General features: G+C 49.0%; 1 protein-coding gene across 4 annotated transcripts in view; it reads right to left on the reverse strand.

The window, feature by feature from the left end:
- Positions 1-1167: 1167 nt before the first annotated feature.
- The window catches only part of LOC106675059 (echinoderm microtubule-associated protein-like 6), a 66314-nt gene continuing 43853 nt past the window's right edge, over positions 1168-23628 (reverse strand). Inside the window, exons 16-44 of one of the 4 annotated variants that reach the window (XM_076891398.1) lie at positions 23131-23317; positions 20894-20999; positions 20224-20317; positions 20040-20140; positions 19604-19806; positions 19416-19527; positions 18510-18637; positions 17102-17243; positions 16853-17005; positions 16102-16233; positions 15513-15601; positions 15169-15345; positions 14607-14841; positions 14087-14213; positions 9402-9480; positions 9197-9326; positions 7781-7879; positions 7263-7283; positions 6271-6444; positions 5980-6188; positions 5734-5891; positions 5271-5385; positions 4994-5182; positions 4662-4834; positions 4430-4592; positions 4110-4213; positions 3856-4009; positions 3494-3594; positions 1168-2914 (exon numbers count right to left, since the gene is read on the reverse strand). In XM_076891398.1, coding sequence (XP_076747513.1) covers positions 2890-2914; positions 3494-3594; positions 3856-4009; positions 4110-4213; positions 4430-4592; positions 4662-4834; positions 4994-5182; positions 5271-5385; positions 5734-5891; positions 5980-6188; positions 6271-6444; positions 7263-7283; positions 7781-7879; positions 9197-9326; positions 9402-9480; positions 14087-14213; positions 14607-14841; positions 15169-15345; positions 15513-15601; positions 16102-16233; positions 16853-17005; positions 17102-17243; positions 18510-18637; positions 19416-19527; positions 19604-19806; positions 20040-20140; positions 20224-20317; positions 20894-20999; positions 23131-23317 — 3880 coding nt within the window. In that variant the 3' untranslated portion in view covers positions 1168-2889. Of the gene's footprint in view, positions 2915-3493; positions 3595-3855; positions 4010-4109; positions 4214-4429; positions 4593-4661; positions 4835-4993; positions 5183-5270; positions 5386-5733; positions 5892-5979; positions 6189-6270; positions 6445-7262; positions 7636-7780; positions 7880-9196; positions 9327-9401; positions 9481-14086; positions 14214-14606; positions 14842-15168; positions 15346-15512; positions 15602-16101; positions 16234-16852; positions 17006-17101; positions 17244-18509; positions 18638-19415; positions 19528-19603; positions 19807-20039; positions 20141-20223; positions 20318-20893; positions 21000-23130; positions 23318-23628 lie in introns of those variants that run through there. The other 3 variants (XM_076891399.1, XM_076891400.1, XM_076891401.1) reach the window with 3 other exon arrangements.

Here is a 23628-nt window from a genome sequence, read left to right on the forward strand (position 1 = left end):
AGTTGTGGGATTAGTTTAACACAAAGTCAGGGCTGACCCGGGACCATTGCTGTGAGTCACAGTGCGCAGCATAAAAGTCCTTTCACATCGGACGCAGCATGTGCTGCTAATGCTAACTGCTAACTAAAAGCAAAGGATCCAGAATTTGTTGCTGGCTGCTGGGCTCTGTGGGTTTTTGCAGCAGCTCTACCTGCACTAGATGCACCTGCCCCTTGTTGTTTTTATCTCTGACTTTATGTGAACTACAAGAGTTTGTTTTTTTTGCTGGTTCTTCAAATGTTCAATAAAAACATGTATGCTAATTCATAACGAAGACTGTAATGAAGACTGTCATTTCCAAAACACTGCCCGCCCCCACCCCGCGGTCCGCAGCGCTGTTGAAAAGGCTGTGGAAGTCCCTGTATTAAACATGTAGACCTGTGACACAAAAATCACCAAACTCAGACGACCACAGACTGTTTTCCTTCGTGGTGATGAAGGAAAACGCTGGGTTGGCATGTAAAAGGGCATTTATTCCCTTCAAAGACCTGCAGTTCAAAAAAAGCGCCCCTCCGACAGCCAGACCTCTGTTCTCTGATTGGATTGTTACATTTGTGATTGACATGACATTGACCAATCAGATGAAAGGAAGGAAAATAGGGTCAAAATTCGTACTTGTAACTTGCAGGGTCTTTTTGGCTAAGTCCACACACAAATCTTTTTTACACACACAAATCTGCAAGTACAAAACCGATTTACAAGTACAAAATATTTATGACCACATTTTGAGCCCATAGTCTGAAAACTCGCTAAATATAGCGACAAAGTCGCTAAGTTGGCAACACTGGCTACAAGTACCTGGGGATCCCACAGGCGAATGGGAACCATGAAGAGGCCGCTAGGAAAGCTGCAACCACCAAGTACCTGCAGAGGGGCAAGTCCTGAGGAGTCAGCTGAACAGTAAGAACAAGATCCGGGCTATCAACACGTGCGAGAGCTTGAAGGATAGACCGCTGCAGGGGCGAGATACAATTTGACAGAGCAAAAACTACGTAATATATTTTTATATGCAAAACTTTATAAGCGGCTAAGGAGCTACATATCCATCTATATTCAGCTTTGAGGGTCAATACTGTGTGTGTGTGTGGGTGTGTGTGTGTGTGTGTGGATAAACAAGTCAGCAGTCGGTTGGTTTCTCACAGGTTTTTTTTCGTTCATGGTTACACACACAGACTCTTTGACACGTTTCACGACAGTTACACGTTAATAATCCGACACACAGACTCGTCCACGCTCCGAGAAACATGAACACGTCTCCAAATATCTTTTCCTGCTTGTTGGTACGATCACGAAGCTTTGGATGTTTCACGTCTTTCAAACAAAAAGCAGCAGCAAAGCAAAAAGCTTCTTTTTTTAAACGTCCATTTTTGGATGAACATTCTCAGTGTAGCACCAGACAGAGTACAAAAAAGAAAACACGAGTTCAATTATGGATTAAAAACAAATAAATCAAGCATATGAACCTCGTCCAAAAGAAACAAACACAGGTAGAAAGATCCGGAAAGGCACTTAAGTGTGACGATGTCCAACCACAGATGCAGTGAAGGCGCTGACATGAAACGTGACCGTGAGACTTTTTGTTTTTTCAGACAAACTTCACAAAGTTTCTGTAAATATGAAACTGCATTCGATTATTTTTTATTATAAAGCAGTTTAACGTTTCTGTTTTCTGCATAAAGAAATCTTAGTTTGACCAGAACGCCCGCTCGAATCGGCTCATTTCAACGACACGTAATAAGATGCTGATTGCATCAAAACCAAACAGAAACCAGAGCAACGTACCAGCATGACCTTTGACCCCTCCTGTAGTGATTTCATTTTGTTTCTCGTAGTTTTTATTTTGCTTCATGTCGGTGTTTCGTTTTTATATAAACAAAGACTTTTGTGTTTTACTTGAAGATAAAAATGAATCCACCTCAAAGAAAAGAAAACAGAGCGATGTAATAAATCTTTTAGTTTAGTCTTTTCTTTTTCTTTAATTTAATGACATTTTAATTTCGTTTGCTGTGCCGTTTGTGTCTTTGCGTTTATTCCTCCTAATTTAACTTTAACGTCTCTTTTTATAGTTTCTGTTTTCTTTGAAACTTTGACAGATGCGTGTGAATTTTATCGTAAATGACTTATTGCCAAAATAACCCCTGAATGTAACCGAGTATCTTCAGGTTACCGTTTGCGTCTGAAGATGTTAGAGAAATAGTTCTCGTGTGACACTTGTGGGCCTCCGTACGTTCGTTTGAAGCCGTTTTAATTACCTTCAGCGCGGCTCAGTTAGAGCTGCCTTAAACTCTGATTTCTGCTCAGTTTTGTGGAAGCAGCAGCTTTGAGCCGACTGGAATGTCTTAAATGTTCAAACCACTGCGACGACCCAACGCAAGGCCTTATGGGTAACAGCAGGTGGCAGAAACCGTCCAACAAGGTCATCCTGTGGGTTTTGGTCAGATACCAGCTGATGGATCCTCTGAGTCATGTGATTCATCAGGAAGGTTCCCGCTGAGCCCTGTAGGGGACGCACTGACGTGCAAATCTGAGCGTGTGGTTGACCAAAGTGAGGGAGGGGTCTGTCGTTTGATTGGTTTACAGCTGTGCGCTCCCTCACTTTATGAACCTGTTTGCACAAATTTTAATGTTTTTTTCACCATGTGACCAAAAAAGAAAACGACAAACATGTAAACATCAGCTGATAGAGTCCGCGGGTTCTCCCGAGGATTTGTGTTCACGTCCATGCATCCGTCCGTCGTGGAGGGTTAGTCGCAGTCTGGCCCACGTGGCGTTGGAGGCTCGGGCCGGTTGTGGGTTCGACTCCCTCTGGATCCACTTGTGGTCTGTTTAAGGCGCTGTGGATCCGAGTGTTTACAGACATTTCCACACAAACACACTGAAACACACAAACAGGCATTCAAGGAATTTTGTGTTGTCAACTTCTGCAAACGGTAACAAAGACTTTGTCCACCAGGGGGCAGCGTTGCCCCTGCGACCGCTGCGCTTTAACTTCCTTTTAGTCCCAGTTTCCTCAGCTTTAAACACGAAGTTTAAACTGGTTAAAAAAACATTGATGGGCTTGTTGCACCACCTTGTGGTGCAGATCGGTATTACGCAAACGTAAAGCCCGCCCCTATTTAAACTTTACCTGAAATCTCTTAAACACGAACAGAGGTGTTGGATACAAGTCATAACTTTCCTAATCTTAGAAGATATTTTAACAGCGAGCACTTTGAATTACATTTACAGGCTCACAGCAAAAACAGGTGGAAAACAGGTGAGACTGTAACTGCTGTAAGAATCTGTTTAGAAGGTGTTTGACTCCGAAACCATCAATAAAGACACACGTGTGAAAACCAAGGTTCATGCGCCCGTCGCAGCATCTTGTCTTTGTAGTCAGAGAGAATAAAAACAGTTTTATTAGTTTAATCTCTCCTGAGTGCATGGTTGTGTTATTGATCGGTGATCGGGTTACCTGCAGTCGTCTCCTCCTGTGCTGATCACGTATTTGTCGTCGTGGGAGAAGCGGATGTTGGTCACATGAGGCGAGTGGCCGAGGTAGCGCTTGTGTTTGGCCTGCAGACGGAAACGAAGCAAACGTCCGTCCGTTTAATCAACTTAGTCCTGGATACAAAGAATAAACTGAACCTGAGCCTACAAACACAGAAGTTTGATATCCTCAGAGATCAAAAGGTCAAAAGTTTAACTTCAAACTTGCGACTTTGTTTCTTTCCGTTAGTGCTCATGAAGCCCTCGACTCCTCGACTCCTTCATTTATTTCCTTTCCTACCTCCGAACAACTAATACTGAATAAATGAGACGTGGCCACAAACTCACAAACTTCTCTGTGCAGGGGAAGTCGAACAGTTTGACCAATCCAAAGTCGTCGCCGGTGACGATGTTCAGGCCGCCGTGAGACACACACGCGCAGCTCACGTCAGCTTTGTCGGCGTTTCGAGGCCAAATCCCCAAAACTTCGTCTCCCAGGATGCTGAAGAAGAGACGACAGAAAGGGCGAGTCAGCGCCGCGGCTCGTTGTCGGGTTAGCTCGGGGGTCGAGCGGGCGACCATGAGCCGTGTTTGTGCGTTACCTGGTCCACGTTGCCCAGGTGATTCTGTCGATGGCGATCGGGTCGCTCACCAGCTTTCCAGAAGGAACCTCGAACACCTGCCGCTTATAAGCTCCCGTGGACACCTGCAGGTGAGATTGTGATGCACGCGTCAGCAGAACGAGTGTGTGTGTGTGTGTGTGTGTGATCTGTAGCTGGACCGAGGATGGCCCGGGGGTTTTGTAGGGTGTGTGTGTTTTTTGTGTACATATACATGTAGAGCAGTTGTATCACAGCACCTGGTGACTGTGGGAAGGAAGAGCCCCCGTCTAACAGGAAGAGACCTCCAGCTGTGGGCGTACCTGTACGTAGCAGCTGTCAGCAGAGAAGTCGAGCTGCAGGACGAAGGCGGGGATGTCGCTGCAGTAAACCAGCCGGTTCAGCGTCGGCCCTGCGCTCACGTCGTACACGTCCACCGTGTTCTCCACGGAGCCGACCGCCAACAGCCGCCGGTCGGGACTGAAGCTGCGCACAGAGTTCAGTCAAACAAACATCCAGCGCTTTCATTCTTTGCTCCCGCTCTCGCTCTCTTACCGGATGTCCTGGACGGTGGCGCTGCGGTCTCGCTTCTTCGCCCACATCTTCAGCGAATTGGAGAGGAGGAGGAGGAACTCCCCGTTCTTCATCCCCACCGCCAGCATCTCTCCGTCTGCGCTGTAGCTGACGCAGCGAGCCGCGTGGCCGACGCACACTTTGTTCAGCAGTTTCTAACCAGAGAGAGAAGATTTCTTTAACCAGCCCTCGCTGCACCACATCACGCAAACCTGCAGCAGCGCCTGCTGTTTCTAGCCCTCCTCCACCCCAGCATCCACCACCACCGTCCTAAAGAGCCTGGACTCCAATCACTGACATATGTATGAATGCACCTTGTCGGCGAGGTCCCACAGGCGGATGGTGGCGTCGTCGCTCGCCGTGATGCAGAGATCTTTGGCTGGATGAGCGCCCAGACCCCAGATTCCCCCCCGAGCGTGACTGTCCAGCAGCAGGTTGGACGCCGCGTTCTTCTCCCCGACCTCGATGATTTCGCCGTCTTTCGTCCCCACCAGGATCTTACCCTGAGGAAGACGAGAGGCCGAGGCGATGAGGAAGACGGACGGGTGATGGCGGAGGAGGAGGAGCGGGGAAAGGATGTCGAGATCTCACCTTGCCTCTGCAGACCGACCGCACGCATTCCACCTGCTGCCCGGTCTCCAGCTGGAAGGCTCGGCATCGTTTCATCTCCTGATCCCAGAGCTTCACTGCTCCGCCCTCCTTCGTCCTGACGCACAAACACACAGTTTTTATTTTCCATTTTTTCCACGAAGGAGAAAACAAAAACTGAAAAACTAGAAACAGCACGAAAGAGGAGGTTGGGTTGCAAAGGAGCTTGCAGACTGAAACAGCTTAAACAGAGGACCACGAATGAGGCCATCACACAGAGATCAGCTGATCTCTGTTTCTGTGGCGACGTCCGTCCACAGAGAATTGGCGGCTTTCAGGAAGTAGAAAACTTCCAAACTCATGATTGGTCCCGTTTTCATGACATCATATATAAACATCCTTGTAAAAAAATCTGTATTATGAAGATGGTTCTCGATACAGGTGAAGCGGTCGGCGTGTGACTCACGGCCTCTCCTTTCCACCGGTGACGATGAGTCCGTCTCTCAGGGTGGTGTACATGGTGAAGACCGGCCCGGTGTGAGCCTTCGCCACCACCCGCAGCAGGTAGTGATCTCGCCACACGTACACGTCCCCGTTAATGGCCCCTGTGAACGTCAAGTTATTCTGCAAACGTGAACACAGACACGGTCAGCTTACGTGCTTCGACTGAACGACGCTCCTGAGGGGCCCCGGGGCGAAGCGGCGAACTCACCGCACCGAAGGCGACAGACAGCATCGTCTGCATCCTGCCGTCCTCCAGCGTCCCCACCACGCCCTTCTTGTACATCAGCGCGCCGCCGGCCAGCGTCCAGAACTTCACGTGTTTGATTCCCACCGACACGAATTGAGCGTCCGAGTCGGGCCGAAACTCCACCACGAAGATCCGGTCCGGGTGTCCGGCTTTCCCGCACGCTCGAGATCCTGCAGAGGAGACACGCCTTGGTTACCATGGTTACTGCCACCACAGAGGGACGCGAATCAAACCACGCTGAAAGTCTCTGACCTTCCTGCCAGCGCCACACCGTGATGGTGTGTTCAGGGTCCACTCCGACGGACAGCAGCAGCTTTCCCGTGGCGCTGAAGTTCACGTAGCCGACGCCTTTGCTGTGCGGACAGCGGAGGATGGACAGCGTCTGCTTGCCCATGGCGTCCCACACGTGGATCGAGGGGGTCGTTCCTGCGCGGAGACGAGCGAGTGTTTATCGCCGTTACAGCCACAGGCAGCGTCAGCACGACCACAGAGGGATAAACTACGACAGCGACACAGAGGGGTCGGTGCAGCCGACAGACACCCTGAAAACCAGACGCTGTTTCACCGCCACGCTAAAGCGCTCGCGCCCCATTTATTTAATCCGAGCGTTCGGGTCAGGAAAGCACGACGGCACAAGAGTTTGCGTTTGGTACTCGAGTACTTTAACTACTCGTTAAACAAATCGAATGAGTTCAGTTTGAGACGAGCGTCAAACATGCAGCAGAAACATCATATTGATCGATCATCGAGGAAAATCCAACAAACTAACATCAGTCGTCAGAAATGAGTCACTTCAATCATTTAATGTGGTGAAACTATCCTGTGTTTGTTGATACAAAGTTACCCAGGAACAAATGTTTATTTAAATGTGTGCAAAAAACAATGATTAAGAATATGAGACAATATGAAAAATGTGTTAATGCTGACGCACTGCTGGAAAAGTAGAATTTTGAAGAGCTTTTAAAGTTTTTGATTAAAAAAACAGAACTTTTGTATAACATGAATATATTTTAAATATTTAATGAAATTTCTGAACATTTATCAGAAAAATATTACTTTTTTATAAATGTAAAAATTTTGTTGAAAAAAACGATTAAAAATGCAAAAATATTTTGTTTAAATTGTTTCTTTGCATGTTTTTATGAGACGTAGCAGTAAAAACCAAACCGACACGTCTGGTTGAGTCGGGCGCTCTGGGTTTCAGTTTGCTGTGATGGGAGGCGTGCGGGTCGTTTGTAGTTTACCTGGGAGTTCACCGCCGTCACCTGAGGTGTTGTGAGAGCGATGGTGACAAATGAGGCCGGCCAAAAACACACACACAAAGACAACAACATGAAAACCTGCAGTGAGTCACAGCCAGGCAGAAAAAACGTTTCATTCATCCTGCGTCTGCGCGGAGCTTCGACGTTCCTGACTGCGGATCGCTTCGGCTGCTCTACGGTTCGATACCAAAACAACAAACTCTGGGACGTGAAGCTCTGCTTGTGTTTCCTGATTGGCTGAATTAACCCCACTTCCTGTATTTTAAACGCAGACCTCGAGGAGAAACTGTCGCGACGTGGCGCCTCACAGCTGCAATAAGCGTTTGCTCCCTGTCGGTGAGTCGGTCAGTTTCCACTGTGTCAGTAGAAATAAAGCAAAGCAGGCGGGTTAAACAGGAAGCAGGGAGAGAAAGCGGGACTTCTCTTTAGTACAGTTAGTGGAGGAAAACACGGCCATGCTCCGACAGCGACACGCCACACACACAAACACCGAAGCGTACCGATCTGCCCGGTGGCGATGATGTTCTTGAATTTGGGGTGCTGGTTGACGGTCAGACACAGGATGTCGTCCGTGTGCTCCAGGTAGAAGCTCTGCGTTCCTGCAAAGACACGTAAACAGACACGTTTTACCTGCAAGGCACCAAATAAACTCCAGTTCTGGCTGAAGCTCAGTCGTCGCTTCATTCAGCACGAGTCACGGACACACTCGTGGTGTTTGTGGGGCTGCAAACGCACACATGCAGGTGAGCTAACGACACGGTTTCGTTCTAATGGATGGTGCTCTTTCTGGTGATGTCGTCAGAAGCTGTGCTTTTCTTGTGCAAAGCTCCGCCCACGCTGCCGGAGATCAGCAATCTGCTGCTACACGACAGCGACGGGCGACACTGACAGCAATCAGAGTTTGCTGATTTTAAGGTGCTTTTTTGGATCCAAAGCAAAAAACACAGGATGGCAACATCCAGGCACAAATCTGTGACTTTGTGTACCTGTGACGACTGCGCTGAGTTTTGTCTGTTATCAAAGGAGCGTAAGTGGTCATTGAAGCGTGCAGCACGCCGACCACTTTCCATCCAAAGGTGATTGCACAGCTCACCCGAGCCGGGTCCTGGTCTGTCACGTCTGTCATTCTGCAGTTAAACTGCCGTCCTGCAGCATCCGTGTCCTGATTTATGGACACGTGATCTGTGAGGTTTTGGCTGCACTCTGAATGTGCATCTCTGTGCAGCAACAAATGTGTAATTGTAGCTGTTTCCTCACAGCTGATCGCCGGATTGTCACAAACAGACTGCATGAAATTGCCAACTTGAGCCCACTTAGCCTCAAGCTGACAGCAGACACGTTATCGCCGTTTCATCACCGTCTTAATGCACCAAAGTTTGAAGACCGCCGGTCTCCATCTGCGAAGCAAAGACATCACAAGTGCACCGAACTCGGCCACGATCACTCTGTGCTGCAGCTTCCATCCACCTCAGTGTGGCTGCAGCATAAAACACGAACCGACCAATCACAGCCGAACGGCTCTGTGAGGTAAGAGGCGTGTTTTTGTGGATGAGATCCGGTGGAGCGCAACATCTTTGCTTCCTGTGTGCGAGCAGGTAGATACAACCTGAACACGTTTCCACAGGTGTGCATGAAGCTGAGTCTGCTCAGCAGAAACTGTTTAACAACAACAATAATTTACCTGGTAAAACCGTTTTCACAAACATAAAAGCTTTTGAATATTAAATGTTACATCACTGACATCATGTTTCTGTGCAGCAGGTAGAAGGGGCACATGCAGAGATGCATTTACAGAGACTTTAACATCTTTCGGACACCAACGTCTGCCGACTGTTCGTGCGTCCGTCCTGCTGAAACAACCTCACGTTAGGACTCATCGTCCACGGCACGTCATTCAGGTGTGTTGTTTGTGTTACCGGTGCTCAGGCTGTGCACGATGGCGGTGGCGGCAGTGTGGTACACGATCTCGGCGCCGTCGTTGAGGTAGTGCAGGTTGTTACGACAATCGAAGCCCCGAAAACCAAAGACGTGGTCCAAGATCAGGTCCTGGAGAGGGAGAGGCGGACGGTGAACGCAGGGACAGACGGACAGACGGGCCGACGGACGGACGGACAGACTCACCTCGACCGGCCGCTTCTTCTTGGACACGTTGTTTTTCTGGAGTTTCTCGGGCTGCGGCGCCGCTCGGCTCACTGGCGGCCTGGAGGATCGATCAGCGTGTCAATGAATCGGTCGATGAGTCAAAGACAGAAAAACATTCATTTACATGTTAAAGGACGAGATCAGAGACACACGGGTGGAGCACAGACATGGAGACAACATGAACTACACATCGGGGGGTTAAACAGCTGATCCGGCGGTGTGCTGGTGCTCCGCCCTCTTTCTGTGAACTCAGACCAGCAGCCATTTGGGTTAGAGCAGCCGTTCTGCTTCTGACAGAGTTAAATCACTCAGATTTGTTAACGTTACAGCGTCACTGTGCTCTTTGTTGTCTGTTGGCGACTAGAGGGAAGAGGCGGAGTTTAATGCAACCTTTCACTAAACCGAGAGCGTCGACCTGCCGAAGCACCTGAAACCTACAGGAGGAAGGTTCTGCTGCTATTCAGAGTAATAACTCTAGTAACTGTTGCAGTAATTGCAGGATTTTGCGGTGAGTGAACCAGGTCCACTGCATCGTCGATCGTCATGGTAACAACAGTTAAACTTCAGTATCCACTTATGAACCTGTTTCACCTGCACAGGTGCAACTCAAAGTGACAACAGGTGCACTGGAGGGGCAACAATGAGACCACCCCAAAAAGGAAATAGATTAGCAGGTGGTGGTGCACCCCCGTCAGCTCCTCCAGGATGGTACGGACCGTCTGTATCTCCCTGCACATGTGGAGGAGCAGACACCAGCAGACGTTACAGGAGCTGAGCTGCACAGGTGTCTGCTCCTCTGTGTGACCTCCAGCGGGTTACTCATGAGCACGTTTCTGACCAAACCGTCAGAGTCCACGAGGGCAGGTCCACCACCACAGCATCGTCCTCCAGCACGACTGGTTTGGACGTGGGTCCGCGGGGTCTGCACAGGCTCCTCGTTGGCAAATAAACTTTCGTTTTTAGCAACTGAAGCGAGACGTTATCGCTCAGTGCTGCGAACGGTTCATCAAAGCGCCAAAGCCGTAAGAGAAGTGGTGCATGACGGAGAGATGAAAGTGACCAAACAGGACGAAAATGCACTGAAACGTTTTCATGAAATGCCAGCGTGTGATGCGAACATGATGAAGAGGACGTGTACAGGCAGGCAGGTGTTACCTGGATCCCCTGGACAGCAGAGGGATAGAACCAAGGTAGAGCTTTAGAAACACACACAGTCACGCACTCTTATCTACACTTAGACTCAACACACACATGCACACACACATGCACACACAGGCTTTCCTCCTCAGAGACACTGTGGCTAAAAGTACATGCTAACAAAACGCTACCATGCTGCTGCTGCTGCTGTTTAATGCTCAGGCTGCCAGCCTAACATGCTAGTGCAGCTAACCGTGTCAGCAGGCTAACGTGCACAGGTACACCTGTGGCCTCACAGCAGCAGGTGCAGCCCTGTACCTGAGAACTTAGAGAGCCTGGATTACTGTTTATCAAAGGGAGACACAGGTGGCTGCTGCAGTATCATCGATACCAAACATCTGATAGATGTTACTCTGAAGAAAACCCGACTATTCTCAGCCGAGCTCCCCATAGAACATCTTTCTCTGCTGATGAAGTCCCACAGGAACAGGAAGTGACATCCTGTCCTTCCATCAGGTGAAATATTGTTGTCCCAAAAGCCTAGAGACCGCTCCCTGAACATGGCGGCTGGTTTTGTCCTGACACTCTGTGATCTCTGTGGTCTTACAAACACAGGTGTGTCCAGTCGGCTCACGTTACCTGCAGTCAGGCTCCGAACATATTTAGGCCAAAACTCGATCCAACATAACATTATGAGCACTGACAGGTAACACCAATGACACCTGTTAGTGGGCGGGGTCTGTCAGGGAGCGGGTGAACATTTTGTCCTCAAAGTTGATGTTAGAAGCAGAAAAATGGGCGAGTGTGAGGCTACGAGCCAGTTTGGGTCAGAGCGTCTCCGAAACGGCAGCTCTGTGTGGGTCTGCAGGGGTCAGTTTTTATGGTCCAAAGAAGGAACAGCGGTGAAGCAGCGACGGGGCCGTGGAGGCCGATGCGTGTGAGGACTGAAGCCTGGTCTGTGTGGTCCGATCCAACAGGCGGGCTAAAGCTTCATGCTGGTTCTGATAGAAAGCTGTCAGGCTGACCAGGCTGACCCCCGTCCCCCATTGAAAGCACCAACAATGAGAACTGGACCACAGAGCGATGGAGGAAGGTCGCGGCCTCCTTCCTCCACAAACAGGAACGGTTTGTGCAGCACAGCGACAAGTTTGAGGTGTTAACTCTAATTTTTAAAAGATCGCAGTCCAGTCGAGCCTCAGTGAGATGTGCCGGACAAACGAGTCGGATCCACGGAGGCTCCACCCCACAGCTAGCAGGACCTACAGGACCTGTTCACCTGCTGAGTCCACGCCTCGACGAGTCGTGGTGTTATGTCTGATCGAGGAAGAGTTTGAATGGATTTGTAAATGAGAGATTTCTGCTTTTGGGCTTTAATAAATGATCCAAAGTGGCTGCAGCTGAGGTTTTAAGTGTGACCATCCACACAGTAAGTGTTGGCTCATACTTACTTGACAATGCCCTGCCTCCAGGGGAATGCAAGTTAAAACACAGCAGAGATATTAAGAGTTTCTACGAGGCCAGAGAGCAGCAGCAACACTCAGGAACTAAGGGTACCACAGAGGGACAAAACAAGAGTTATCAGTCAGCACGGGCACCCTTTATCATTAAAGATTCTCCGGACTCTGAAACTTGGAGCCGCCCATTTTCTTCCAAATACCTGCAAGTTCTAGATTTGGTCAGAGATTCTGTCACTGAGGCGCTGGAAGAGAAGACGTGCACACCGGGAGCTTCTGTGCATGAACTCAGAGCACAGACCTGATGCTGCTACTCCACAGCCTGGAAAACCCCATTTCTACAGGCTGGAAAATCCTCACTTCATATAAACCCAGTCAAAGTTCCCACATGACCACCTCGCAATCAGCTGATTTAATGTTCTACAATTACTGTAGTATATTTAAAGCCTTCATGCACCCTGCAGGTCCACGGGGGTGGGCTCAGGTTTGTCCTCTTTTTAACCATCTTTACAGCTTTTTTGAGATGTCATAACTTTGTGAGTTCAGGAGAAATCTGCAGGGCTGAAAAACACATTTAAGCTCTGTGAAAATCTGCAACCAGATCAGTTTTACACCCACTCAATGACTTAAAACCTAAAGCCCAGAGCTCCCCGTGTGGGATAGGTGGCTGCTCAAAACAAGTTCATATGAAAGGCCCCTCAGTTATCTACATTTGACACCAGGCTCAGCTTCTTCACAATAATTTATAATATGGTAACATTTTAACAAATAAACCTCATTTGTCTTCAGAAGAAGGAACCTGGTTGGTGCTTAGATCGATCTTTGGTCTGCAGCTTTCTGACCCTGCAGACACATTTGTTCCTTGAAGGTGCCCTTTGTTGTTGAGTGAACTGTGAACACCGATATTACAAACGCAGCCAGAAGGATCCACTCAGCATGCAGAAGCCTGAGCATGCACGAGCACATCAGCACACGGGCGCGCACACAGGGAACGTCACCTTCACTGAAACAGACAGCGAGGATAGAACATGTTGGAAAGTCAAACAAAGCTCAAGAACTCGTTAAAGGAAATCACAGAGAGCACGAAGACATCCTGCATGTTTAAGAAACCTGAGAAGTCTGTGGAGCTTGAAGCTGAGAGGCTGTGTTAAAATGTGTGGTCCCAGTGTTTATTATGGGTTTGCTGTTCGGGCTTCGACTGCATGATTTCTTCTGCCAGCTCACTCCCAGGACAGAGATGTAATCTCACAGAGTGACCTCTGACTGGCTGGAGAGTTCTTGATTACGATTTTCTGTTCTTTAGCCATTTTGAACTTCTTTGAAGCTCTTGTTGTATTTTTCTGGTTGGATGTTTTCGCTGCTGTCAGCAAAAGATTAAGATGTGAAGATTTCATTTGTACGAGTTTATCACGTCCTGTGTTTCTCCCTCTTTGTCCCGTCTTACTGTGTTAGTGTCTTTGACTATTACCTGTCATCTTGCTCGGTCTCAGCTTTTGAGTTTCGGTGAAGTTTTGTTCCTTGTTTTATTTTAGAGCATGTTCTCTTCAACTGTCTCTGATTTTCATAAAGATTTATTTTGTTCATATATTAAATAATTGTTACAAATTTGGACAAAACAAGCTACAGATTTTTTTAAATGTCATAAAGTATTCTACATGATTTAGTTTGCAGTATTAGGAAGTATCACTAGTGTTTTTTGCAATGTGATGTTTTTCATTAGTGTGCGCTCAGATATGGGAGCCTTTGTCATATTTTACCAGCAACACTCCGACATGTTTTTAATGCACCCGTCCCAAAATACAGATCCTGATTCATTATGATGGTAAAAAACAGAAGTGTGTGTGTGCACGTGTATGTGTGCAGGTGTGTGTGTGCATGTGTGTGTGCACGTGTGTGCGTGTGCATGTGTGTGTGCACGTGTGTGCGTGTGTGCACGTGTGTGCGTGTGCATGTGTGTGTGCACGTGTGTGCGTGTGCATGTGTGTGTGCACGTGTGTGCACGTGTATGTGTGCAGGTGTGTGTGTGCATGTGTGTGTGCACGTGTGTGCGTGTGCATGTGTGTGTGTGCGTACCTCTCCTCAGCAGAGAGCTCCTTCAGCTGTTGGTGAGGTTTGGTTCCTCTCATCGCTCTGATGCTGACGGCGTACATCTTCGTGGTGTAATCCACCGTCTTCTCGCGGGCGACGTCGCTGTCGTAGCCTTTAAACACACACAGTTACAGATCTGAGGGACGGCTTCTGGGTTTATGTTGGTGCTTCACTGAGAGGTCATGTGACACCTGGATCCAGACATTTTTGCATTGAAGCTTTCAGGCAGAGACTTTGTTCGTGTTTGTTTGGATGCATGAAGGTTTGTCTGTGTCTGCTTTATGATGTCACAGCTACGATAGCTGAGAGGTGGAGTACGGATAAAGGGCGACGCCATCGTGTTTGGTGCAGATCTGAACCTCGTTTCTTGAACTGTGAGCTGGTGCAGAGACGTCTGCTGAGTTTAGCACCAGCGCTGCTCTCTGTTCATGATGTTGCCGAGGCTACGATTAAAGACGAAACTGTAAACTTTGGATTCGTGTTTATCGAAACAATATTTTCAAACCTCCGTCCTCCTCGATGTCGTCATCCGACTCCTCGCTGTCTACGAGCGGTCGGCTGTCGCGAAACAAAGGCCCGTCCCCCTCCACGCTGACCACGCCTCCTCGCTCCCTCACCCAGATCATCAGGGCGGTGTCAGCCCCGCCCACCGTCAGGAGCGTGGAGTCATCCTGAGCCCAGCGGACGTTTGTGACCTGTGCGCTGTGGCCCACGTAACGCTTAAAGCGAGCGTACTGACCCTGCAGGAGGAAAGGAAGCAGGTCCTTAAGAGGAAAGGTACACACACTCAAACACCTGAGGTCAGAGGGGCACTCTGATTGGTCCTAACTTTACAGGAAGTCACACAAGTTATCCAAACTGACTTTTCTATCGCCACATTGAAACCTGGGAGGCTGTGGCTGAGAAACCGCGAGGCGAGCACTTCAGAACAATCAGACAGCGTTGAACCCAGAGGAGTCGCCCCCTGCTGGCCACTAGAAAGAATGCAGTCTTCTCTGTACAGTGTGTGTGTGTGTGTGTGTGTGTGTGTGTGTGTGTGTGTGTGTCGTTGAGGTTGTGTGTCGTACTCTGACGGGATAGCTGAACAGTTTGAGGAAGCCAAAGTCGTCTCCGGTGGCGAGCAGCGCGTGGTCTCTGGTGAGCGACGTGGCGTTGATGTCGGTGATGTCGCTGTGCGTCGGCCAGATTCCCTCACAGGTGGAGCCCAGAACCGACGTCCAGCCGGCCCACTCGATCCGCTCCAGCTGCACAAACACACACACAACACGACACACACGGGTCGTTTCCACACGTCAAGCTTTTCTGTCTCCGGTACGAAACAAACGGACTCGTTCACGCCGCTGGAAATACGTTGGAGGCGTGACATCATGAACCCCAGCTCCTCCTCCTCTCGCTCAGCATGCACACTGACCTCACAGTTTCTGATGGTTTGTCGTTTTCCTCGCGGGGCTTCAAAGAACAGCTGCTCTTTGGCTCCCGTGTTGACCTGCAGCAGTTTACCTGCAGCACAAAGACAGCAGAGAAACATCGTCTGGACTAAGAATAACGCAGCGGCTGAACGCGCTCGCAGATCTCGCCGTCTGCTCGCAGACTCTCTGTGCATCATTCAAAATTAGCATTTACCCTTTAACTTAGTCCTCAGTCACATTAGGGACGGGTCGGTGACCCCTGATAACCTCTGGTTGCTATGGAAATATGGACCAATAACCTGAGCGTGGTTGTTTTGGTTGGTAGCAGACAGCAGCACAGTTCGCACAGAAGACGCCAGCATGTCCGCAAACACTCGCCGGCTGCTCACCGAGCGGGAAAAACCGGAGGACGCTCGTCTCCAGAGGCCCAGCGTTTACTCTGAGGCCTTTACTCTGTTAAACAGCGCCCCCTGCTGGGCGGAGGGCAGCATCTAAAGTGTGAAATTATGATTTAACAAGCACTGCTGTTGTCAGGTGTGTGCAGGTGTGAGAGCGACTCGGATGGGAGAGAGAGAGAGAGCCGTGTGCTACCTCGGGCGTCCCAGTCGATGTGCGTGATGTAACTGGACGCTCCTTTACAGATGCCGACTCTCTTGCTGCTCAGCACGTTGTAGATGTCCACGAAGCTGTCGTGTGACGCCACCGCCAGGTATTTACCTGAGTCTGAGAGCACGAACACCCGGAACACACACAGTCTGTCACATGACCCACAAAAGATCAGATCACAGCAAATCAGCACGTTCATGGCTCTGCCTTTAAGTTACAACAGTTCATGTGCACAGCGAAGCTCACACATTTACAAACACGACAGCCGTCTTTATAAAACCTCGCAGCGTGTGTGCAGGAAGGTGGTGTTCTGACTGATCCTCCTCTTTTTGTAAGACAGAAGTCAGGACAGGAAACTGTGGCTGGTTATTTTCACCCTCCATATCTACCTGCCTGACCTGGCAACACCTCAACAAAGAGCTGTGTTCATCTGGGGGGGTTCTGTAAAGCTTCTCCTGATGTGTTCGTCAAAGGGAACCGTTGATAAAAAAGCAGGCGGCATGTGATATAAGAGCCAACGGCTGCAGATGTTTCAGCTCATCGCTGCCACCAGCGAAGGAGGAGGAAACACATCAGCGGTTAGCACCGTGGCCTGGTGCGTTCTCCAGGGTGTCTCACAGTCCAGGCAGACACGTGTTAGCTTAACAGCTGATTTCAAAGTGCACAGAATGAAACATCTGCAGTAAATGACTGTGTGTGTGTGTGTGTGTGTGTGTGTGTGTGTGTGTGTGTGTACCTGGGGAAAAGCGGATATCAGAAATGGCGTCACGCCGATGGTGGAAGCTCAGCAGGTCCTCCAGCGTGTCTGCGTTCACCACCAGCACGCCGCCGTCGCTCAGACCGACCGCCAACGCTTTCCCGTCAGGAGAAAAGGCGCAGCAGCGACCGCCTGCAATACGCACCAAGTATCCGATTACTGGCAATCTGGAGCTGTGACGCGTTCAGGGACATTAGTAAAAGCGGACGCCCGTCCCGTTACTCTGACCTCTCTTCAGCTTGCGGACGGCCACCATGCGGTGATTGGCTGACGTCTCCCACAGCCGCAGCGTTTTGTCATCGCTGACGGTGGCGCAGATGGGGAGGAGGGGGTGGGGGGCCAAACCCCAAACCTCGCCCTCCATGTGACCCTACACACACACACACACACACACACACACACACACACACAATATTACCATGATGATGTGAACGTGCAGCAGGAACAGGAGACACATGACAGGATATGGCATTACCTTGGCCTCCAGTAACGCTGTGAGGAACCTTGGAGTCATGTTTGACCAGGACATGTCCTTCAACGCACATATTAAACAAATATGTAAGACTGCTTTCTTCCATTTGTGCAACATCTCTAAAGTTAGAAATATCCTGTCTCAGAGTGACGCTGAAAAACTAGTTCATGCATTTATTACTTCCAGGCTGGACGACTGTAATTCATTATTATCAGGAAGTCCTAAAAACTCACTGAAAAGCCTTCAGCTGATCCAAAATGCTGCAGCAAGAGTCCTGACAGGGACTAGAAAGAGAGAGCAGATTTCTCCTGTTTTGGCTTCCTGTTAAATCCAGAATTGAATTCAAAATCCTGCTCCTCACATACAAGGTCTTAAATAATCAGGCCCCATCTTATCTTAATGACCTTGTAGTACCATATCACCCTATTAGAGCACTTCGCTCTCGCTCTGCAGGCCTACTTGTTGTTCCTAGAGTATTTAAAAGTAGAATGGGAGGCAGAGCCTTCAGTTTTCAGGCCCCTCTTCTGTGGAACCAGCTTCCAGTTTGGATTCAGGAGACAGACACTATCTCTACTTTCAAGATTAGGCTTCAAACTTTCCTTTTTGCTAAAGCATATAGTTAGGGCTGGACCAGGTGACCCTGAATCCTCCCTTAGTTATGCTGCAATAGACGTAGGCTGCTGGGGATTCCCATGATGCACTGGGTGTTTCTTCTTCACTCACTATGTATTAACAGACCTCTCTGCACTGAATCATATCTGTTATTAATCTCTGTCTCTCTTCCACAGCATGTCTTTATCCTGTCTTCCTTCTCTCTCCCCAACCAATCACAGCAGATGGCCCCGCCCCTCCCTGAGCCTGGTTCTGCCGGAGGTTTCTTCCTGTTAAAAGGGAGTTTTTCCTTCCCACTGTCGCCAAAGTGCTGCTCATAGGGGGTCACATGATTGTTGGGTTTTTCTCTGTATGTGTTATTGTAGGGTCTGCCTTACAATATAAAGAGTTTGAGGCGACTGTTGTTGTGATTTCATGCTGTATAAATAAAACTGAATTGAATTGAAATCAGGTCCACAGGCACCAGACGTCCCCTCACCATGGAAACAGGTGCACGCACACACACACACACACACACACACACACACACACACACACACACAGTATTCCCACCTGCACCAGCAGGGTCATGGGTCCGGTCTTGTCAATCTCCAGAACTTCTCCGTTTTTGGTTCCCACCAGGATGTGACCGTGACCCAGGGTGATGGCCCTGATGGACGGGTTGTCCTCCAGCAACAGTCCTGCACACACACACATCTCTGTATCGTCTTTTCTGGTCTCTGTTTCTGCTGTAAAGTCTCTCTGTAGTTGTTTTTCGGTCTGAGTTTCTCTAGTCTGCCTCGTTTCCTTTTTATAAAGATGAAGCTGCCGAAATGATTAAAGCAAAATCAAAAAGATCTCCCTGTGTCCTGGGCGATCGGGTTGGCTTAATTACTGTCTCTCTGTAATCGTCTCTGTGATCGGCTGAGCAGCCTGGACTAAAGGCGGCTCTTTCCAGTAACTGCTCTCTTTTCCAAACCTGGATATTTTTGCAGTTTCAGCTGCACGTCCACATGATGGCAGCGTTGGACAGAAGAGGTTCTGCTCCACAGGTTACATATGAAACTCCACCGAGTTACAGAGCATCTCTGTGTTGTTAGGAGAAAAACTGAAAACATGAAGTGGTCAGTGGGTTTGAGTCTCACCTGTCAGGAGACGCCACAGGTGAGCCTGGTACAGGCAGCAAACCCACTGGCTGAGGCTCGTAGTGACACAGCATGCAGATGTTTAACATCTGGCTGAGTTTACACCACGATCACGTTTCAGCATCAAACGTTTGCTTATTGTTTATCTTTGTAAACATCAGCTCAGCCATCAGAGTCTTTAAAAACTGATGACATCATCAGCCGTCACGCCGCTCTCGCGTGCTTTGAGCTGCGTGTCCAAACAGAATCTCAGACTCTGATTGGTGGGATCAGGGCACAGTCAGTCCACCTTAAACGATAAGGTGGAGCTGTAATCGTGACTGAATCTAAGCACCTTTCGACCCCGGGGACAGCGCTGCTCTCTTGATGGCGTAGGTTTTCAGGCAGCGATCAAACATGTCGTCCCACAGCTCCACCACGCCGTCCTTCCCACCCGTCACAAAGCCCTGCAGACAAGCAGATGTCACTGAGTTTAAATACCTCACAGAGGCCGTGGGTGGGGTTCAGGTCTGCCCTCCTCACCTTGTCCAGGGAGAACGTGGCGAACACCGGCCCGTCGTGGGCCTTCACCGTTTTCAGCAGCAGCGGCTCCTTCCAGATGTAAACGTCTCCGGTGGCGGTTCCGGAGAACACCAGCGCCTCAGTGCGGCCGTAGCACACTGACATCATGGTCTCCGGCCGGCCGATGCTCCTAAAAGCGCCGCGCTTGAAGGTCAAACCGCCACCTGGAGGACAGAGGGGAAGTGCTCCGTCACACTGTGACCTACAGCACCCTGCAGCAGCTCCTCTAGTGTCCAGCAGGGGCTCCAGTCAGTCCCCACAGACTGCCAGGGTAAAACCTCACACCTGTAACGCCTGTACGGGGCCGGCTCACCTGCTTAAACTGGTGCCAGTTATGGCGAGCGGCTGTGGGATAAACGCTAAACGACAAAGTGAAACATCGACGCTGCAGTTTTACCTGCAAGCTGCCAGAACTTGATGTGTTTGATTCCCACAGTGACCAGTTTGTCCGTGACCATGGGATTACACTTCACCACGAAGATCTTGTCCTTGTGACCCCTGAGAGAAGACGGACAGTCAGTAACCGTCAGCTGCAGCTCTGTGCAGGTAAACGTTAAGGTCAGCAGCAGACAGGCGAGTACCGGGCAGTGGCGAGCTTCTCTCCTCTCTTCCAGTCCCAGACGACGATCGAATGTCCATCATCGATTCCCACCGAAACCAGACTCTTCCCATCAGCTGTGAGAGGAAACACAGATCAGCTGTTTACTGTGAGTCCAATCAAAGCTTTAAAATAAGCTGGCGTGTAAAACACACCCACAGTTTTTCAGTCGTGTCGACCACAGTTTGCAGTGACGTCGAAATCTTTTGCAGACACAAAAATGTCGTGAACGCCTCCAGAGACGACTTTGTTTCATACGATGTTGACCGTTTTAGTATCTGTGAACTCTCAGGCTCGTTTTCTTAATGTCACATTGTCATTTACCTTTATTTTAATGCTTTTAATCAAGTTTTGATGTTTCCAGTGAGGTGGGAATGTGTCGTGTCCTGTGGATCTCTAATGCACTGTGCCTATAAAAGGTGGACTGAAGTGCGAGACGTTCACTCTAATTTGTCCTGTTTATTTTGTAAATTATGTCTCCATGATAGTCACAAAGGACCAGACAGCTGCTCCGCCCTCGTCCATCACCCCTGGTTTTACCAACATGGTGAAGACGCTCAGTTCTTTAAGTCTTTAAAGCAGGATTTTATCAATCACGGTGCTGCCATCCATCCTTGTACACAGTGTGTACGTGCTCATATACACACACACACCTGAGAAGTCCAGCGCACACACTCCTCTCTGATGAAAGCCTTTGAGCAGAGAGAGGCACTTCAGAGTCTGGATGTCCCACACGTGGACGGCCGGGTCCCTCCCCACCTGCACAGCACCAACATTAAATGCGACGTTAAGAAGAAACAGCGAGAGGTTTGTGGCAGAGCAGACGAAGGTGCAGACGGTCTGAAGAAACTAAAGCTCCTGCAACACCTGCAGAACAACAAGTTTTAAATAGCAAAACATGAAACAACAGATAAGCTGATCAAAGCCGATTAATAATAGTCACGGCAACTCGGAGTGTCCAAAAAAACCTACACGGTGCAGTATGCAGTCCATAAAACTGGAGAAGTACTGCTTATCCAATATCCACCTTAAAATGATAAAAAATAGACAATCAGACAAGCCCATCCACTCATCCATCCATCCATCCATCCATCTATCAATCCATGCATCCATGCATCCATCCACTCATCCATCCATGCATCCATCCACTCATCCATCCATCCATCCATCCATCCACTCATCCATCCATCCATTCATCCATCTATCAATCCATGCATCCATCCATCATCCATCCATGCGTCCATCCACTCATCCATCCATCCATCCACTCATCCATCCATGCATCCATCTATCAATCCATCCATTCATTCATCCGTGCATTCATCCACTCATCCATCCATCCATCTATCAATCCATGCATCCATCCATCCATGCATCCATCTATCAATCATCCATCCATCCATGCATCCATCCACTCATCCATCCATCCATGCGTCCATCCATGCATCCATCCATGCATCCACCCATGCATCCATGCATCCATGCATACATCCATCTATCAATCCATCCATCCATCCATTCATCATCCATCCATCCACTCATCCATCCATCCATGCATCCATCCATCCATCCATGCATCCATTTATCAATCCATCCATCCATCCATGCATCCATCTATCAATCCATCCATCCATCCATCCAAATATCCATCCACTCATCCATCCATCCATCCATCCATCCATGCATCCATCCACCCATGCTTCCATCCATGCATCCATCTATCAATCCATCCATCCATCCATCCATCCATCCATCCATCCACGCATCCATCCACTCATCCATCCATCCATGCATCCATCCATCCATGCATCCATCTATCAATCCATCCATCCATCCATCCATCCATCCATCCATGCATCCATCCACTCATCCATCCATCCATCCATGCATCCATCCACTCATCCATCCATCTATCAATCCATCCATTCATTCATCCATGCATCCATCCACTCATCCATCCATCCATCAATCCATCCATTCATTCATCCATGCATCCATCCATTCATTCATCCACCCATGCATCCATCCACTCATCCATCCATCCATCCACTCATCCATCCATTCATGCATCCATCCATCCATCCATCCATGCATCCATCCATCCATGCATCCATCCATTCATCCATGCATCCATTCATGCATTCATCCATCCATCCATTCATCCATCCATCTATCAATCCATGCATCCATCCATCCATGCATCCATCCATCCATCCATCCATCCATTCATGCATCCATCCATCCATCCACCCATCCATATATCAATCCATGTCAGGGTCGCAGGGACCGTGTACACAAAGCTTTGTGGCCACAGACGACTGTCATCTGCACACAGGAGAATTTGAACATCCTCACAGCCCAGTGTGAGGTCAGTAATATACAAGCTAAATAACAGAGGCCCTAAAATCAATCCTTGCGGCACTCCAAATGTGCAGATTTGGAAACGTGGAGCATGATCAACAAAACTCAACTTTATCCAAATAAATACCGATTATGGATAAAACTAAACTGTCTTTAAGTCACAGCCCAGAGACCTTCCAGGTCCGTTTACACCACAGGTGTTGAACTCCAGGCCTCGAGGGCCGGTGTCCTGCAGGTTTCAGATGTGTCCTTGATCCAACACAGCTGATTTAAATGGCTAAATGACCTCCTCAACATGCACTGAAGTTCTCCAGAGACCTGGGAATGAACTCATCATGTGATTCAGGTGTGTTGACCCAGGATGAGATCTCAAACCTGCAGGACACCGGCCCTCGAGGGTTGGAATTCGACACCCCTGCTTTAAATGCTAAAGTATCTTTCTGTTCAACATTCGATTGTAGCCTTAAACACAGCATCATCCATCACAGTCCAGACGACCACGTGACCGTCGGTCCCGTGTTTGCCTCACCTGTCCCGTGGCGGCGTAGTCCTTCAGCGGGTGGATGCTGAGGCTCAGGATGTCATCGTCGTGGCCCAGGTAGAAGCGCTGGCTATGCAGCTGACGGTTGTAGACCACGCCCACCGCTGCTACGTGGTACAACACCTCCCCGCCCTGCGTGTAAAACAGGTTGTTCCTGCAGTCGTAGCCACGGTAACTGCACAGAGAAATCATTTTTTAGTATTGCACAGACACACACGTGTGATCATGCACATCTTTGGCTGATGCTGTTTGCAGTTTGACCTGATGGTGGCAGTGTTGTCTCTCTGTTACACCCACAGAAACGTGTCTGTGTGGTTTCTTATTTTAATGTCTTGTAGAGGATAAACGATGATTATGCTCAGCGGTGTGTACGAGATTTTAACACAACACCGTTATAATAATATCTAATATCACTCAACCGCAGTAAAAACACGCCCCACGTGTGACCTTTAATGACATAAAGCTTGCATGTTACAACGACCACAG

Source organism: Maylandia zebra, linkage group LG13, assembly GCF_041146795.1.
Source record: "Maylandia zebra isolate NMK-2024a linkage group LG13, Mzebra_GT3a, whole genome shotgun sequence".
Classification (NCBI taxonomy): domain Eukaryota; kingdom Metazoa; phylum Chordata; class Actinopteri; order Cichliformes; family Cichlidae; genus Maylandia; species Maylandia zebra.